Raw genomic sequence first — 17,394 nt, forward strand, 5'->3', positions numbered from 1 at the left:
AGGTATCCCAGGGTAGGGAGTCTTACCGGGAACTTACCTCATCTTCCTTTTGGCGATGGAGAGGGTCCATGTTACGGATTACCTTATTGGTGCTCACCAGAGAACTCCTGACTGGCCTGTTAAGACATATTTTCAGGTGAAGCTGAAACTGCAGTTAGGTTAGGTATTAAGCCCCAGTTTGGTGACTTAGCCTAAGTGACGCCATTTTGAGCCTGTGCTTTTCTTTTTTCTTTAAGATTTTTTTTTTTTGAACAACTAAGAACCAAGTTTATTCATTTCTTGCACTTGAAGTATTCCTCGATGACATCCTTCGCCTGAGACTCTTTGCCATAGTCCTTAACCACCACACAGCTGCAACCAACCGCTTTACGGGGTTTTCCCTCTCTGTCAGTTTTACAGAGGCCTACCCATTCCCCTAGTTTCTTGTTGTCATCAACCTTGATTGGGTTGATTTGGTGTTTAGCACAAAGGGCCTCCACCAACTTGACATACAAAGGCTCATCACAGTTGGATGCAAGCACACAAAGATGGGCCTGGCGCTTGTCTAAGGCTTTGGCAGCTTCGCGAATTCCACGTGCTAGGCCATCGTGGATGAGGGCGGTCTTCAGCACCTCTTGTAAAGCAGTATTAACGTCCATTACACCTCCAGCAGCAATGCCTTCCTCGGCCATGGCGGTGGATTACGATTGTAGCTGAATCTTGACTGCACGTGACCTTCCGCCTCCGCGCGACTCGGCGGCGGCAGGGAAAGAGCTTTTTTTTAATTTTTTAAAAGATTTTAAGTGATCTCTACCCAACATGGGGCTCGAACTCAGAACCCCGAGATCAAGAGTCACCTGCTCCACCTACTGAGCCAGCCAGGCGCCCACAAGCTGTGCTTTCTTTTTAGCACAACAGAACCAATGAGAGTGGAAAGGATCCATTTGACAGAAGAGAAAGTTGAGGTTCAGAGAGTTTGAAGTAACTGCTGCAAAGACAGCAAGCGAGTGTGGGGTTTGCGATGCAGTTGTCCTGCACGATGCCTTCGTGCTAAAGAGCTTGTCGGATTTTTGTGGACCTGTGTTGTGCTTCCTTGTTTCTAAAAACCAAAATGAGCTGTGTTGCAACACCCTAATGTTTTTAAGGTATCACACAAAATAAAACATCTAAGGAGTCATTTACTATAATTTCCAAAGTGAAAAAATTCACATTCCCTTAAATTGGATGGTTTCGTGTCTAGGACTTTACCCTACACTTACACTTTGACTTGTGCACAAAGGTGTCTGTAGTTCAGGGGTTGTTGGCAATAGCCAAAGGCTGTAAACAATCTAAATGATGAGAGGGAACTGGTTACCTTAATTAGGGGCCATTTATAAATAAGATATTACACAACTGTTAAAATGACGAGATACAGAGATATAGATGTGCTCATATGAAATTTTTTTTAAAAGATTTTATTTATTTGACAGAGAGATAGCATAAGTTGGCAGGGAGGCAGGCAGAGGGAGAGGGAGAAGCAGGCTCCCCGCGGAGCAGGGAGCTGACGTGGGTCTCGATCCCAGGACCCTGGGATCATGACCTGAGCCGAAGGCAGCCGTTTAACCAACTGAGCCACCCAGGCGCCCCTCATATGAAATTTCTTTGATATATTTTGTCCAAGGGGGAAAAATACAAGGTACAAAAGAACGAACAGGGTGCTACGGTTTGTGTTTTAAAAATGGACTGTATGGAGTTCCACTTCTGGCATGACCAAATGAGGAGCTTGGCAGACCTGCCTGCCCACAAACTGTTGTTGCAAATTATAAAAACAAAATGACAGCGGCGCCTGGGTGGCTTAATTGGTTGGTTAAGCGTCTGCCTACGGCTTAGGTCATGATCCCAGGGTCCTGGGATCGAGCCCCGCATCGGGCTCCCTGCTCATTGGGGACCCTGCTTCTCCCTCTCCCTGTGCTCCCCCTGCTTGTGTTTGCTCTCTCTCTCTGTCAAATAAATAAAATCTTAAAAAAACAGAATGGCAGCCCAACCATTTGAAGCTTCTGGGGATGATCTGGAGGGCACGCAGCAAATTAACAAATAAAATCTAAAAATTTGGTGAAAACAGGGAGAACCAATGATGGGTGAACCAAGACCCCCCGGCCCCTCCATTTCTGACTGGGCTCCCTCCCCACCCCCAACTCCCAGTTGGAGGGCGAGCCTCTGGGGAGGGGTAGAGTGTCAGCCTTTCTCATCCTGCTCCCAGCTACTTGTTGCTGAGGCCAAGTTCTGGGGGAGCACAGCCGAGAGGGGGGTCTCCCTTCCTCAGCCCAGCCCATACTTGTGGAGCGGTTGAGAATACTGGGGCCCCGGTTGCCCCTCCCTGGCTCCTGGGGCAGGAGTTTCACATCAAGAGGACAAGCTAGAAGATGGGGGGCCTGCCGCCTCACCCCACTGAGGGCGCAGCTCCGAAAGTGGGCTCCCTCTGAGTGAAGCTGACCATTGTCCCCACCCCAGTATCAGAGCCATGGCTCAGAGATTTTGTCTGTGGGAGAAGCAGGCTGCAGAGCAGAGAGCTCCAAATCTTTCCTCAAAGGAACTGACTCTCTTCGGGACAGAGTGAGAAGTTCAAGGCTAACCGTGCCTCAGAAACCGCGGAGGTCGTGGTGTACGTAAGGCAGATGGAAGGAGATTGACGGACTCTGGCTAGTTTGCCGGAGAGCCAGGGAAAGAGACAGCTGGTGAGAACCCTTCTTGGGTCAGAACTAATCTCAAACTGACTTGGGGGACTTGGGGAGTAACCCTTCCAAGGATCCCTAATTTGATTGGATCAGTCTCTGAAAAAGTTTATGCCCCCTTAAGTGTTGAGAACAATAGAGCAAGCAGCTGATGATGGGTGGAGCCCCCCTGCCCAGCATGGTCAGGGAAAGACCCCGAGAACCTGCCCAAACCCACCAGCCCAGGATGACTGGGCATATCTAAGGCTCTCCATGCTCCCTTCCCTGGCTCTGCACTTGCTGGAGGAAGCAGAGGAATAGACTGAACAAATCATCTAACCAGTTGCTAAACAGACATAAACCCCAGGGCGGGGACCAGCACCCGGAGTTGCCACAGTGCGCTATCTGAAATGTCCAGTTGCCAACAAAAAAATATGAGTTAGGTGAAGAAATGAAAATAAGACTTGTATACTGGAGGGGGTGGGGAGGAGACAGAAACCGCCAGGGAGAGGGACCAGAGACGAAGGTTGGGATGAACAGACAAAGCCTTCAAAGTAGGCTTCGCAGGGGCGCCTGGGTGGCTCAGTCAGTTGAGCATCCAACTCTTGATCTCTGGGTGGTGAGTTCAAGTCCCAGGTTGGGCTCCACACTGGGCGTGGAGCCTTTAAAACAAAACAAAACAAAAACCAAAGTAGCCATTGCAAACAGGTTTGGAGAGGGGCAGGCAACTGGTGAGTAAAGAAGTGCAGGGAATAACGACGTTGCACCAAGTAGAGAACATCAATAGAGGGGCGGATGTTATTTTAAAAAGAATCTGGGAGCCCCTGGGTGGCTCAGTCGTTAAGCGTCTGCCTTCGGCTCAGGTCATGATCCCAGGGTCCTGGGATCGAGTCCCGCATCGGGCTCCCTGCTCGGCGGGAAGCCTGCTTCTCCCTCTCCCACTCCCCCTGCTTGTGTTCCCTCTCTCGCTGTGTCTCTCTGTCAAATAAATAAATAAAATCTTAAAAAAAAAAATCTGATGGAAGTTCTGGAGTTGAAACATACAGTATCTACAATGAAAAATTCTCTGGAGGGGCTCAATAGTAGATTTGAACTGTCAGAGAAGAAAGCATTCTCAAGCTTGAAGATAGATTGAAAGAGATCCTGCAATCCCAACTAGAGAGAGAAAGAGACAGAAAATGAACAGAGCCTCGGAGAAATGTTTTATTTATTTTTTTAAAGATTTTATTTATTGGGGTGCCTGGGTGGCTCAGTCGTTAAGCGTCTGCCTTCGGCTCAGGTCGTGAACCCAGGGTCCTGGGATCGGGCCCCGCATCGGGCTCCCTGCTCCATGGGAGGCCTGCTTCTCCCTCTCCCACTTGCCCTGCAGTGTTCCCTCTCTCGCTGTGTCTGTCTCTGTCAAATAAATAAATAAAATCTTAAAAAAAATAAAGATTTTATTTATTAAAGAGAGAGTACAGAGGGAGAGTGAGAGGGAGAAGCAGACTCCCGGCTGAGCAGGGAGCCCGATGCGGGGCCGATCCCAGGACCCTGAGATCATGACCTGAGCTGAAGGCAGACGCTTAACCAACTGAGCCACTCAGGCACCCAAGAAATGTTTTAAATATGCACAAAGCATTTAATATCAGAGTCTGGCAGATAACAGATGCTCAGTGAGCATTAGTTCTCAATATGACACTATAAGAGGAAAGCCCATTTCACAGAGAGGCAAACTGAAGCCCAGAGAGGGGTAGAAACTTGCTTAGCATCACACAGAAAATTTGGTGTCTCTCATGATCTTCATAGCTTTTGAGACCCAGGCCCAAGGTTTAACACAAGGAGGGCTCAGTGCTTGCAAAGTACAGTAGGTCATAACTTTCTTCCCCCCCCTTTTTTAAGATTGATTTATTGGACAGAGAGAGTAAGAGTGCACATGAGTGGGTGGGGGGGAGGGGCAGAGGGAGAGGGAGAATCCTAAGGAGACTCCCCGCCAAGGAGCCCGATCTGGGGCTCTATCCCAGGACCCCAAGGTCATGACCCAAGCCGAAATCAAGAGTTGGCCACTCAACCGACTGAACCACCCGGGTACTCCTAACTCTTCTCCTTTTAAAACCCTCCCATGGGGCCCCAGGGCATCGCAGTCAGTTAAGCGTCACTCTTAGGCTCAGGTCATGATCTCAGGATCCTGGAATGGAGCCCCATATTATGCTCCCCACTCAGCAGGGAGTCTGCTTCTCCCTCTCCCACTGCCCCTTCCCCAGCTCATGCTCTAAGAAATAAATCTTAAAATAAAACCCTTTCATGATTCAAAATAAGGTCTATACCTGACCTAATGGTATTGGACCAATGTCACAGTCCTGGTTTTGACAATGTACTGTGGTTACATCTTAAGTTCCCATTGGGGAAAGCTGGGTGGAAATGATACAGGATGCTCTGTACTATTTTTCTAATTTCTTGTGAGCGTTAACACTGTTTCAAAATAAAAAGACAAATATTTAGGAAGCACCTCCTGTGAACCTCCCGTGAACATGCCAGGCCTCCTTCTAGGAGTTGGGCATTCAGCAGTGAACAAGACAGGAGTGGTTAAGTGCCAGGACGCCTGAGCCTGACAGTTTCCATTTGAATCCCTGCTATGGGGACCCCTGGGTGGCTCAGTCGGTTAAGCATCTGCTTTCGGCTCAGGTCATGATCCCAGGGTCCTGGGATCGAACCACATGTTGGGCTCCTTGCTCAGCGGAAGCCTGCTTCTCTCTCTTTCTGCCTGCCGCTCCCCCTGCTTGTGCTCTCTGTCAAATAAATGAAATCCTTTTTTTTTTAAAAACTGATTTAGTTTTTCTTAACTGATTTAGTTTTTTTTAAGATTTTTAATTTATTTTTAAAGATTTTATTTATTTAGGCCCGCTTCCTCCTCTCTCTTTTTCGCCGCCATCCTGCTCTGCGTGGCTGGCTGCTTCTCGCCATGTCTTCTCACAAGACTTTCAGAATCAAGCGATTCCTGGCCAAGAAACAAAAGCAGAATCGTCCCATTCCCCAGTGGATTCGGATGAAAACTGGTAATAAGATCAGGTACAACTCCAAAAGGAGGCACTGGAGAAGAACCAAGCTGGGTCTGTAAGGTGTCACACATCATGAGATGACACACCTAATTGGCATACATATTTAATTAAGCTGCGTGAAGATCATGTGTTCTGTCATTCTGTAAACATCCTTCCTACCTGGCCATAGACTTGTCTTATCATGGAAATGATTTTTCTCTCTGACTATGCCCCTGCACCAGTAGGTTGGTTCAGTAATAAATGTGAGACCTCTCGGCTCTAAAAAAAAAAAAAAAGATTTTATTTATTTATTTGACAGAGAGAGACGCAGCGAGAGAGGGAACACAAGCAGGAGGAGTGGGAGAGGGAGAAGCAGGCTTCCCGCCGAGCAGGGGGCCCGATGCGGGGCTCGATCCCAGGACCCTGGGTTCATGACCTGGGCCGAAGGCAGACGCTTAACGACAGCCACCCAGGCGCCCCTCAAATAAATAAGATCTTAAAAAAATAAAATGAATCCTGGCTGTCTCACTTACTAGCTGTGGTTACATGGGTAGCACTTAGCACTGTATAATTGTAAACTTTGTAATTTTTGCTTTTATGTTTCTTTTTCTCCAGATTGCCCAGTTACCCCCTTCAGAGAGCCCTCTCTGCCCCAGGCTGGTTCTAGCACCTTTGGGGGTCCTGCAGATTCCTGGGCCTCCTTCACCATCTTTCTCACCCCTCTGCCTGTGCCTCCCCTACTCCAGGCCCAGCCACCTGGCTGTTGTCATTTGGTGATGGGTATGTTTCCCCCATTGGACAGGGAACCTGATTGCTGGACCAGGGCTTTCCTTTTTTTTTTTTTTTTTTAAGATTTTATTTATTTCAGAGAGAGACACAGCGAGAGAGGGAACACAAGCAGGGGGAGTGGGAGAGGGAGAAGCAGGCTTCCCGCCAAGCAGGGAGCCCGATGCGGGGCTCTATCCCAGGACCCCGGGATCATGACCTGAGCCGAAGGCAGATGCTTAACGACTGAGCCACCCACGCGCCCCTGGACCAGGGCTTTCCTGATTAGGGCTCTGACCTCGGAGTCAATCAGCCCAGGAATATGCACACAGCAGGTATTCAAGAAATATATACTGAACGGATGAATGTTTAGCGACAGTGAGGAGAACACTGGAGCAATCTCTGTGTTCCTTACCCTGGAGGTGGGGTTTAGGGATGGGAATTTTTAGGTGAGATCTAGAGGTCCCTGCCGCCTGGTCCCCTGGCCCGGAGCAATAGAACCTGCGCACCGGGTGGAACACGATGTCACAGTGCCCCCTTGTGGTCGTCTCCCATTTTAGAACCCTGGTGTGAGTGAGGCTCTCCCCGCTGAAGGAAGGAGGACGGGGCGGGATCCCCCCCACCCCCCTACGCCACCCACCCCCCGTTACCCTGGGGGGGGCCCCCTGCGCCCACCATGAACAACCAGGCTAGGGCCCCAACCCCTTCCCCGGCCCAGATGTCGACCTCTGTCCGGGCTTCAACCCCAGTCAGGACCTCGACTTCAGCCCGGACCCCAAAACCCATCCAGATCCTGACCCCCGCTCGGAACCTGACTCCCGTCCCCACCCGGGCCTGGACCCCGACTCCCGTCCAGGCCCCGGCCCAAACCCTGGCTCCCGTCCCGACCCTGGTCCGGACACCGACTCGCATCCAGACTCTGACCTCTGCCCGGACCCCGACTCCTGGCCAGACCCGGGCCTCAGCTCGGACCCCCACTCCCGTCCAGACCCCGGCCTCGGCCTGGACCCGCACTCCCGTCCAGACCCTGGCCCGAACCCCGGCTCCCGTCCTGACCCTGGCCCGGACCCCGACTCCCATCCGGACCCCGACTCCCGTCCAGACCCAGGCCTTGGCCTGGACCCCGAATCCCAGCCAGACACTGGCCCGGACCCCGAATCCAGTCCAGATGCTGACCCCGGCCCGAACCCCGACACCCATTCCGACCCCGACCTCCGCCCGGAGCCTCACTCCCGTCCAGACCCCGGCCTCGGCCTGGATCCCCACTCCCGTCCAGACCCCAACCCCGGTCTGGACCCGGACTCCGACCCGGATCCGGACCCCGACTCCTGCACAGATGCCGACCCGGGTCCGGACCCCTATTCCGGCCCGGATGCCTACTCCAATCTGGACCCCGCCTCCTGCCCCGGCCCCGGCCCCGGCCCCAACTCCAGTTCCATCCCAGGTCGGGATCGAGATCACGGCCGCGGTCCCTGCCTCGGAATCCTTCCCAGACTCGGTCCTGCCTTTGGATCCGCACCGAGAACCCGCTTTGGAGGAGCCCGCTTTGTCTCCCGACAAGGATCTTTCACCCAAGCCGAGGGTGAAGCACTTCCCATCCGTTGCCAGTGGATTCGGGTCCAAGCGAGAGTCCATTCTTGTCCACACTCCATCGGCCACTGATTTCCTGGGGCTCACCCTTGGCTCCACGTCGAAGGCAGACTCCTCGGCCACGAAGTTGACAGATCCCACTCCCGAGTTTGTTCGGGTGCCCATCCCGGGTCCTGACGCGTTTGCCGCCACCTTACCCGAGTCTACCAACACTTTCGCTCCCACCATTGAGAGCTTCCCGACGGACAGCAAGATCGTGATTCGAGTGATCTACTGGTGAGGGGTGCCCCCGCCCACACCTGCCTCCCCAACTCCAGAGGCTGGAGGGGGTGGGGCACTGGGGCTTTGGGGATTTGCTGGGGGCGGGGTGGGGGGGGAGTCAAGATTCCCGGGTGGAAATGCCTCCACCTGTCACTCTCTCTGCGGCTAGAGATCTGTGGCTTCACATCCCTGCTCCGAGCCTCCCCCATTCACCCTCACTCCTTTATTCATTGCGGAGTCTGCTGCCCGCCATGGCCCGGGCCTATGCGGGGATGGAGCGCTCACCGGAGGCCCCAGCTTCTCTCTCCAGGCCGAGCTGGGCATTGCAGACGCAAAGCCAGACTCGGGGCGGGGGAATTTCAGACTGGACGGTCAGGCACGGCCTCCCCTGGCGGCCTCTAAGTGAAGGTCAGGGCGGCGGGAGGGGATCTGGATAGCAAGGGGGAGGAGCCGCCCAGGTGCAACGGCCCAGGGAAGTTGGCTTGGGTTCTCCTGGGTCCCAGAGCTGAGTCTCTGTGTCAGCGGCCCCAGGAACAGCAGTGGCCTTCCCAGGCGGGGGCTTGGTCTTCCCCTCCAACCTGCTCGCCTCTCTCCTGCTTTAGAAAGTTCTCTCCCCGTCATCTCTCCCAGTGTCACTCCGCCCGCAACCCCGTTCCTATCTGCCCAGGCAGTCTCTCCAGGCAACTCAGTGTCTTTTCCTTTCCTATTGTGGATCTTTCTCCTCCCCATGTTTCCTCATCTCCCCTCTCTTTCTCTGCTTTTTTTTTTTTTTTACGATTTTAGTTATTTGATAGAGAGGGAAAGAGAGAGCACAAGCAGGGGGAGGGGCAGGCAGAGGGAGAGGGAGAAGCAGGCTCCCCGCTCAGCAAGGAGCCCGATGCTGGGCTCGATCCCAGGACCCTGGGATCATGACCTGAGCCGAAGGCAGACGCTTAACCCACTGAGCTGCCCATACACCCCTGCCCTTCTCCTTTCTAGCTCTTTCTCTGACTCCATGGATTTACTAATTCACTAATTCATTCCTTTGATAAGTACCTACCTTGTACCAGGCCCTGTCCTTGGCACTAGGGGCACAGCAGTGATTAAGACAGAGATCTTTGGGGCTCCTGGGTAGCTCAGTTGGTCACAGTTTTAGCTGGGGTGGTCAGGAAGGCCTTCCTGAGAAGGTGATGTATGAGCAAAGACCTGAAGAAGGGAGAGAAGGAGCCATGTAGATACCAGGGACAGAGCATTCTGCAGAGGGAGCAGGCAGTGCAAAGGCCCTGAAGCAGGCATGCCTGGAGTATTGGAGGAGGAGCTCCAAGGTCCGTGTGGCTGGAGCAAAGTGGGCCAGGGGGAGAGTGGAGGAGACCGGGCAGAGAGGTGATGGGGACAGATCCCGTGGGGGGCTTGTGGACCATGCTTTTTTTTTGCTCCGGGTGAGCTGGCACTGTGGGAGGGTTCCAAACGGGAGGGACGGGATCAGACTCAGGTGTTCCCAGGCTCCCTCTGGGCTGGAGGGGATCCTGATGCAGTGTCTTCCCTCCATCTCTCTGTGCCCTCCCTCCAGCGGCCTCTGAAGCTATGGCCTTCGGGTAAGTACTTTGGACTTTGGAGGTGGGGGGTGGGTATAGGACATGAAGTGTGGAAGGAGGTCCTGTTTCCCCTCCCTCCAAGACCTGTGACCCCACAATCCCATCTCCACTCTGCAGTTCATTCTACTGAGAAAGAGTCTGGAGGAGCAATTTCCAAATCGACTTCTCTTTGTGAGTGGCCTGGGGGAGGGGGCTGGTCAGGGCTCTGAGACCCCAGGGGCTTGGAGGAGAGTGCTCACCTTCTCCCAACCCCCAACATTCCCTGTCCAGCAGGAGGAAAGAGCTGCCCAGGCTACAGGGGAGTTTGAAGTGTTTGTGGATGGGAAACTGGTCCATTCAAAGAAGGTGATTCGGAGCAAGGGTCCCAGACAGGGAGGGAGGGTGGCGGTGCTGGGATTTCCCCGGGGGCGGGAGACCCACATGTCCACGCTCTTTCTCCTCTGTGCCCAGAAAGGTGATGGCTTTGTGGATGAGGCCAGGCTGCAGAAAATTGTGAGCATTATCGAGGAGGAGATCAGCAAAAGGTAGCAGGCAACTGGCTGGAGGTGAGGTGAGGGAGGTGAGGGAGGTGAGGTGGGGGGGATGGGCAGGGGCCGGAGCACTGTCTTGGAGTCGAAGGCACTCGAGTCCCAGACCTAGTTCAGCCTGCCCTCCCTGTTCAGAGCAGGACAAGTCAGCTACACCCTTTTCTGAACCTCAGTTGCATCCTCTGTCAAATGGGTTTGTTGAGATGCTTCCATGAGACACCTCACATAACGTAATACATTTACATCGCTCAGACAAGGGCTCAGTGGATGTCAGCCAAATTTTTTTCAAAAGAGCTTAAGATCTTTCTCTTTCCTTTTCTTTCTCTTTCTTTCTCTTTTTCTTTCTTTTCCTTTCTTTCTTCTTTCTTAGCTTTTTCTTGTAAAGCCGTATATCTAATAACATCCTGCCGCTTTGCAATTTACAATTAATTAAAATGAAATGCAATAAAAACTCAGTTATTGGGACACCTGGGTGGCTCAGTTGTTAAGCGTCTGCCTTCGGCTCAGGTCATGATCCTGGGGTCCTGGGATCGAGCCCCGCATCGGGCTCCTTGCTCAGCAGGGAGCCCGCTTCTCCCTCTGCCTGCCGCTCCGCCCCCCCCCCCCCCCCCGCCCGCTTGTGCTCTCTTGAGCGCATGCGCTGACAAATAAAAAATCTTTAAAAAAACCCACCTCAGTTATTAGTCACACTGGCCACATTTCAAGTGCCCTGTAGCTACATGTGGCTACTGGATTGGACAGTGCAGATACAGGACATAGACCCATCACTGCAGAAAGTTCCACTGGTAACGTTGTTTTAAGGTATTAAAGCATATGCACAGTAATTTATTTGCCACCAGTACTGGATTTTATTTATTTGCCACTGATACTGGATTTTTTTTTATTCACTTTTTAAAATTTATTTACATAATCTCTACACCCACTGTGGGGCTCGAACTCACAATCCCGAGATCAAGAGTCACATGCTCTTCTGACTGAGCCTGCCAGGTGCCCCAGATACTGGATTTTTAAAATCACTTACTATATATACACATTTGCAAGCTGCTACTGACTTAATCTGTTTTGTATCTATTTTTTACAAAAAGTTGTCACCTTTTTGGGGTATAAGTGATGTCTAAGAGATAGTACACGTTTAAAGCATATGAGTTAATAAGTTTTGACATATGAACATACCTTTGAAACCATTTCCGAAATGAAGATAATTAACGTGTTTGTCATACCCCCAAAATTTCCTCGGGGACCATCAGTAATTTCTCCTGCCCTCCTCCCTGTCCCAGGCCACTGCTGATCTGCTTTCCATTATCATAGATTAGTTTGCATTTTCTAGACTTTTTTTTAAAGCTTTTATTTATTTATTAGAGAGAGGGAGGGAGAGAGAGAGCAGGAGCAGAGGGAAAGGCAGACTCCCCGCTGAGCAGGGAGCCTGACGTGGGACTCCATCCCAGGACCCTGAGATCATGACCTGAGCTGAAGGCAGACGCTTAACCACCTGAGCCACCCAGGTGCTCCTATTTTATTTTTAAGTAGGCTCCATGCCCAACATGGGGCTTGAACTCACAACTCTGAGATCAAGAGTCATACGCTCTATCAAATGAGTCAGCCAGGCGCCGCCCCCCCCCCGCCCCCAACAAAAATTTTAAGATGTCTTAATGGCATCTAATACCTCTCAAGTGTCTCAAAAATATATCTTTTTAGAGGTGGTTTGGGAATCAGGATCCAGACAATGTTCACATGGTATTTTAGCTGTTTTTAAAATAATTACAAACAGGATTTCTGGAATCCCTACTATGTGTCAGGCTCTATCTTTTCTCTCTCTCTCAAAAAAAAATTTTTTTTTTTTTTAAATCTTTAAACACTTGAAAGAAGTAAGGGATTGAACCATGTGGATATCTGGGGGGAAAGCATTCCAGGCAGAGGGAGCAGCAAGTGCAAAGGGTCTGTGGTAGGAATGTGTCTGGTGTGTTGAGAAATGGCAAGGAGACTCAAGTAGGCAGCGTTAGGATGGTGCCTGACACATAGTAAACCCTAATATAAATGCTGTTTTTTTAATGGAGTTGTTATTTTTTTTTTAAGATTTTATTTATTTGACAGAGACACAGCGAGAGAGGGAACACAAGCAGGGGGAGAGGGAGAGAGAGAAGCAGGCTTCCTGCGGAGCAGGGAGCCCGATGCGGGGCTCGATCCCAGGACCCTGGGATCATGACCTGAGCCGAAGGCAGACGCCCAACGACTGAGTCACCCAGGCGCCCCTAGATGGAGTTATTTTAAATAACAACTATTTATTGTATTTTAGACAATTTTCTCTTTCTCTATTTTAGGAGCCTCAGCAGGATGCCGGAAAGGGCTGAAATGTTGTCAAGTCAGGTCCTTTTCTGATGGTGGCTGGGGTGGGTCGGGGAGGGGAACAGGGAAATACATACAGTCAGCCTCCCCGCATTCTGGTCTGACCGCGTCTGATGTTGGCCCACCGCCTCCTGAGGGCTGTGGTGACCGCCCGCTCCTGGGCCCCGGGCAAGGCCAAGGGTCGGGACTGGGAGATGGCGCTGGAGGGAAGGGAGGGAAGCTTTGACGAGAAGCCTCATCCTGTCGCTCCCCAGGTTTGCTCCTGGTCATCCAGCCTCAGGTCCTAGAATCCCAGTGTTGGGAGGGGTCTCGGTGACCTGGCGGGGGGGCCATGCGTGGATTCATGGAACATTGATGGGCCCCCTGTTCTGCACCTGGCACTGTGGGGTCACTGGGCATGAGCCAAGAGGTCCCTGCAAGATGTGGGAGTCAGACCTTTACCACGTAGTTGTTGTGACCTCCAATAGGGACCTTCCCTCTGGGAGCCTCAATTTTCTCTTCTGTAAAATGGGCATCATAACACTATTTAATCATGGAATTCTCAAAGGCCTGGCACAGAATAAGTAGGTTTCAGTTGGGGTGTTCTTCTCTGCAAGTAACAGCAAACCAGACTATCAGTGGCTTGCACAACAGGACAAATTGTTTTTCCCATGAACTGGTAGGAGGGGGCTGGAGTTGGCTGGCTGCCCAACGATGCCATCAGTGACCCAGAGTCTCAGGCCAGCTCCTGGAAGAACGCTTGAGAATAAGCAGCCTCCCTGGGTAACCTGATAAGCAGGAACTCCAGGCTGACCTCCCAAACCCAGGGAGACTGTTTGACCTTGAGATACCCACCACACCAGAGAAAGCGAAAATGGCGCCTCAGGAAGACTACTTTGCAGATTTATAAGTCATGGGCTTATATTTAGTGCCTGTCGCCCTCCAAGTCCGGCAACTCCTTTCTGTTACCACAGAGTGCAAAGAAAGGCATCTGATCAAGAAAGTCAGTCACTCTGAGTCCGTGAGGACACGTTTGTCTTCTAAGTCCCTACAAATCCACTGCTCTTACCATGGGGCAAAGGAGGGGAAGTGGTGACAGGACCCTCACCCTCACCACCCCAAGCACGGACCCAGACAGTCCCAAAGGAAATGCTACCAAACCTTAACAAGATGATTCCAGGGGATTTTAGAGTGTTCCAGAATTTAGGAAAGGAAGGCTTCCAGATTATTTATACGATGTGATGATAACATTAGTATCTAAAAGTAAATACTGCACAAGAAAACGACACAGCAACCTCACAGAATACTCATGCAAACCTCCTTAAAAAAAAATAAAAAAGCAGAGGGGCACCTGGGTGGCTCAGTCAGTTAAGCGGCTGCCTTGGGCTCAGGTCATGATCCCGGGGTCCTGGGATCCAGCCCTGCACTGGGCTCCTTGCTCCGCGGGGAGCCTGCTCCTCCCTCTCCCTGCTGCTCCCCTGCTTGTGCTCTCTCTCTCTCTCGCTGTGTCAAATAAGTAAATAAAATCTTAAAAAAAAAAAAAGAAATCAGAAGCACATTAAAAGGATTATACCTCATTTATAAATAAGGATCATTTGAAGAATGCAAAGATCATGAATTATCAGTAACAAATTCATCATGGTGGTGAATATAAAAATAACCCTAGGATTACTGAAGACTCTGAATAGGTCTTTGACAAAATTCAGTAATCATTCTCGAGACACACATCCACAGAGTGACAGATGCATATGCGAAGAATTTCCACAAAATTGGGAACAAGACAAGGATGCCTGATTATCCTTCACATTATTTTACATTAGGCAGAAGGTACTGGAATTAATAAGGAGAAAGAAGTTCAAGGTATAAAAGTTGTAAAGAGGCAATACTTTCACTATTTTATAGGACCTGTTTTCCAACATAAGAGAACCACATGAGAAACTAAACAAGAGAATTCAATGTGGTAACAGACTATCAAATAAATATGTAGATATCAATTCCTTTTTTTTTTTTTTTAAAGATTTTACTTACTTATTTGACACAGAGAGAGACAGTGAGAGAGGGAACACAAGCAGGGGGAGTGGGAGAGGGAGAAGCAGGCTTCCCGCCGAGCAGGGAGCCCGATGCGGGGCTCGATCCCAGGACCCTGGGATCATAAACTGAGCCGAAGGCAGACACTTAACATCTGAGCCACCCAGGTGCCCCTCAATTCCTTTTTTAAAATAAATTATTTTCAAACACACAGGAAAACTTTTAGAAAACGTAACAGAGGGGTGCCTGGGTGGCTCAGATGGTTAAGCACCTGCCTTCGGCTCAGGTCATGATCCCGGGGTCCTGGGATCGAGTCCTGCATCGGGCTCCCTGCTCCTTGGGAGCCTGCTTCTCCCTCTGCCTCTCTCTCTCTCTCTCTCTCTCTCTCTCTCTGTCTCTCATGAATAAATAAATAAAATCCTTAAAAAAAAAAGAAAATGTAACAAACAATCCTCACTTACACAGAAAAAACAAAAAAAGGTAAAAGTATCTAGGAATACATAACTAGATCTGTGAAAGGCCTGCTTTAGGAACATTCATTTGAGGATAAACATTAATACTCTTCTGAGGACACAAAGGAAGTCTTTTCAAAAAATGGGAAAATAGGGGCACCTGGCTGGTGTGCAACTCTTGATCTCGGGGTTGTAAATTCAAGCCCCAAGTTGGGTATAGAGATTACTTAAAAATAAAAAAAAATTAAAAAAAAGGGAGGGGCGCCTGGGTGGCTCAGTCGGTTAAGCGTCTGCCTTCGGCTCAGGTCATGATCCCAGGGTCCTGGGATCGAGCCCCGCATCGGGCTCCCTGCTCCGTGGGAAGCCTGCTTCTCCCTCTCCCACCCCCCGTGCTTGTGCTCTCTGTGTCAAATAAATAAATCAAACCTTAAAAAAAAAAGGGAAAGACCATCAGGTTAGAAGACTCAATATCTTAATAATAGCAGTTATCCCTATATTAACTGTCGTGTGATTCTAATAAAAAAGCCTTGCCTGGGGCGCCTGGGTGGCTCAGATGGTTAAGCGTCTGCCTTCGGCTCAGGTCATGAGCCCAGGGTCCTGGGATCCAGCCCCGCATCGGGCTCCCTGCTTGGCAGGGAGGCTGCTTCTCCCTCTCCCTCTACTGTTCCCCCCTGCTTGTGCTCTCTCCCTCTGTCAAATAAATAAATAAAATCTTAAAAAGAAAAAAAAAAAAGCCTTGCCTGAGGGGCACCTGGGTAGCTCAGAGTTAAGCGTCCTGACTCTTGATTTTGGCTCAGGTCACGGTCTCCCCCAGTTATGGGACTGAGCCCAAGTCAGGGTGTGGAGCCTGCTTGAGATTCTCTCTCAAAAAAAAAAAAAAAAAAAAACTTTGCCTGAAACAAGGTAAGTTGACTTTGAGGCTGACTTAAACAAAAACAGCTAGAAACACCCTGAAAAAGAAGTATAACGAGGAGTTTTAGCACTACCAGACTTAAAACTATGTAGTCAGAAAATCGAAAACACACTTTAGTATATGATGAAGAGGCATCTTTAAACAAAGTTAGTGGGGAAAAGATGGACTAGTTAGTAACTGGTGTCAGGACAACCAGTAGCCATCTAAGAAAGAAATGTTTTAACCTGACCTCCTACTGTACATCAAGATAAATTCCAAGTGGTTCAAAGACTCAAATATACACAAACTACACACACACACACTCACACCCCCCCCAAGAAAATCTTGAGATGAACAATCTTACCCGTTTAAAAGAAAATAGCAAACAAAAACAAGCAAAAAATCTCCATACCAAAAGGCTTTCAGGAAAACCAAATGCAAATGACTAACTGGGAAAAAAATACCCGTAACTCACATTACAATCTATTATATCTCGTATCACTATTACACAAACAGCCCTGGACAAAATTCTTCAGGAGAGAAATGGATAAAAGATAGGAACAGTTCATGGAAAAGGGAATATATAGAACTCTCAGAAGAGATTTTTCGCTCATAAGAGAAAAGCAAAACTGGTACCGTCGGGGCGCCTGGGTGGCTCAGATGGTTAAGCCTCCGACTCCTGGTTTCGGCTCAGGTCACGGTCTCAGGGTCCTGGGACTGAGCCCCTGGGAGTCTGCTTGAGAGTCTCTCCCTCTCCCTCCCCCTGCTAGCGTGCACGCTCTCTCTCCAAACAAAACAATGATATACTATCTTTCAAATATATAGATTGGCAAAATCCAGATATTTGATGGCTTACTGTGCCTGTGAGGCTGTAAGGAAATGTCCTTCGGTTGCTGGCGGAAGTGGAATGTGGTACGACACGATGGAAGGCAACTCTGCAGCATCTGGAACATTTCAAATGAGTACCTTTGGCCCAGAATTCTCAATTCTGTAAATTCACACTATGGCTACAATATATAACAAAGAATCTAAGTTGCTAATTATAAGATGCCCTATTATTTTATAAAAGTTAAGGAAAAAATGCTGTCAAGGGGCACCTGGGTGGTTGTCGGTTAAGCGTCTGACTTCAGTTCAGGTCATGATCTCAGGGTCCTGGGATCAAGTCCCCCAGTCAGGCTCCCGGCTCAGCAGGGAGTCTGCTTCTCCCTCTGCCCTGCCCCACCCTGCTTGTGCTCTCTCCCAAATAAATAAATAAATAAAATCTTAAAAAAAATCTAAAGAGAAAGATGGGGAACCACCC

The 17,394-nt window shown here is 50.0% G+C and overlaps 2 protein-coding genes and 1 pseudogene across 2 annotated transcripts; 2 read left to right on the forward strand and 1 right to left on the reverse strand.

The window, feature by feature from the left end:
- Positions 1 to 272: 272 nt before the first annotated feature.
- LOC114198946 (small ribosomal subunit protein eS12 pseudogene) lies at positions 273 to 724 on the reverse strand (annotated as a pseudogene).
- A 4,819-nt stretch (positions 725 to 5,543) lies between these two features.
- Positions 5,544 to 5,784, forward strand: LOC114198960 (large ribosomal subunit protein eL39). The gene has a single exon (XM_028090675.2). It carries the CDS (start codon positions 5,608 to 5,610, stop codon positions 5,761 to 5,763), a length of 156 nt encoding a protein of 51 aa, XP_027946476.1. The 5' UTR covers positions 5,544 to 5,607; the 3' UTR covers positions 5,764 to 5,784.
- Positions 5,785 to 7,124: 1,340 nt separating this feature from the next.
- Positions 7,125 to 17,096, forward strand: SELENOV (selenoprotein V). Its single transcript, XM_088027170.1, has 7 exons — positions 7,125 to 7,268; positions 7,617 to 8,314; positions 9,849 to 9,873; positions 9,991 to 10,044; positions 10,144 to 10,218; positions 10,324 to 10,418; positions 16,920 to 17,096. Exons 1-6 carry the CDS (start codon positions 7,125 to 7,127, stop codon positions 10,399 to 10,401), a joined length of 1,074 nt encoding a protein of 357 aa, XP_087883296.1. The 3' UTR covers positions 10,402 to 10,418; positions 16,920 to 17,096.
- The last annotated feature ends 298 nt before the right edge of the window (positions 17,097 to 17,394 follow it).

The sequence above is a fragment of the Eumetopias jubatus genome, unplaced genomic scaffold (genome assembly GCF_037043125.1).
Source record: "Eumetopias jubatus isolate StellerSeaLion01/CBP00866 unplaced genomic scaffold, mEumJub1_p1.0 scaffold_10, whole genome shotgun sequence".
NCBI lineage: Eukaryota > Metazoa > Chordata > Mammalia > Carnivora > Otariidae > Eumetopias > Eumetopias jubatus.

What these genes read in the sequence shown, in the direction of transcription:
- LOC114198960 (XM_028090675.2), top strand. Translation starts at nt 5,608, where the DNA reads ATGTCTTCTCACAAGACTTTCAGAATCAAGCGATTCCTGGCCAAGAAA.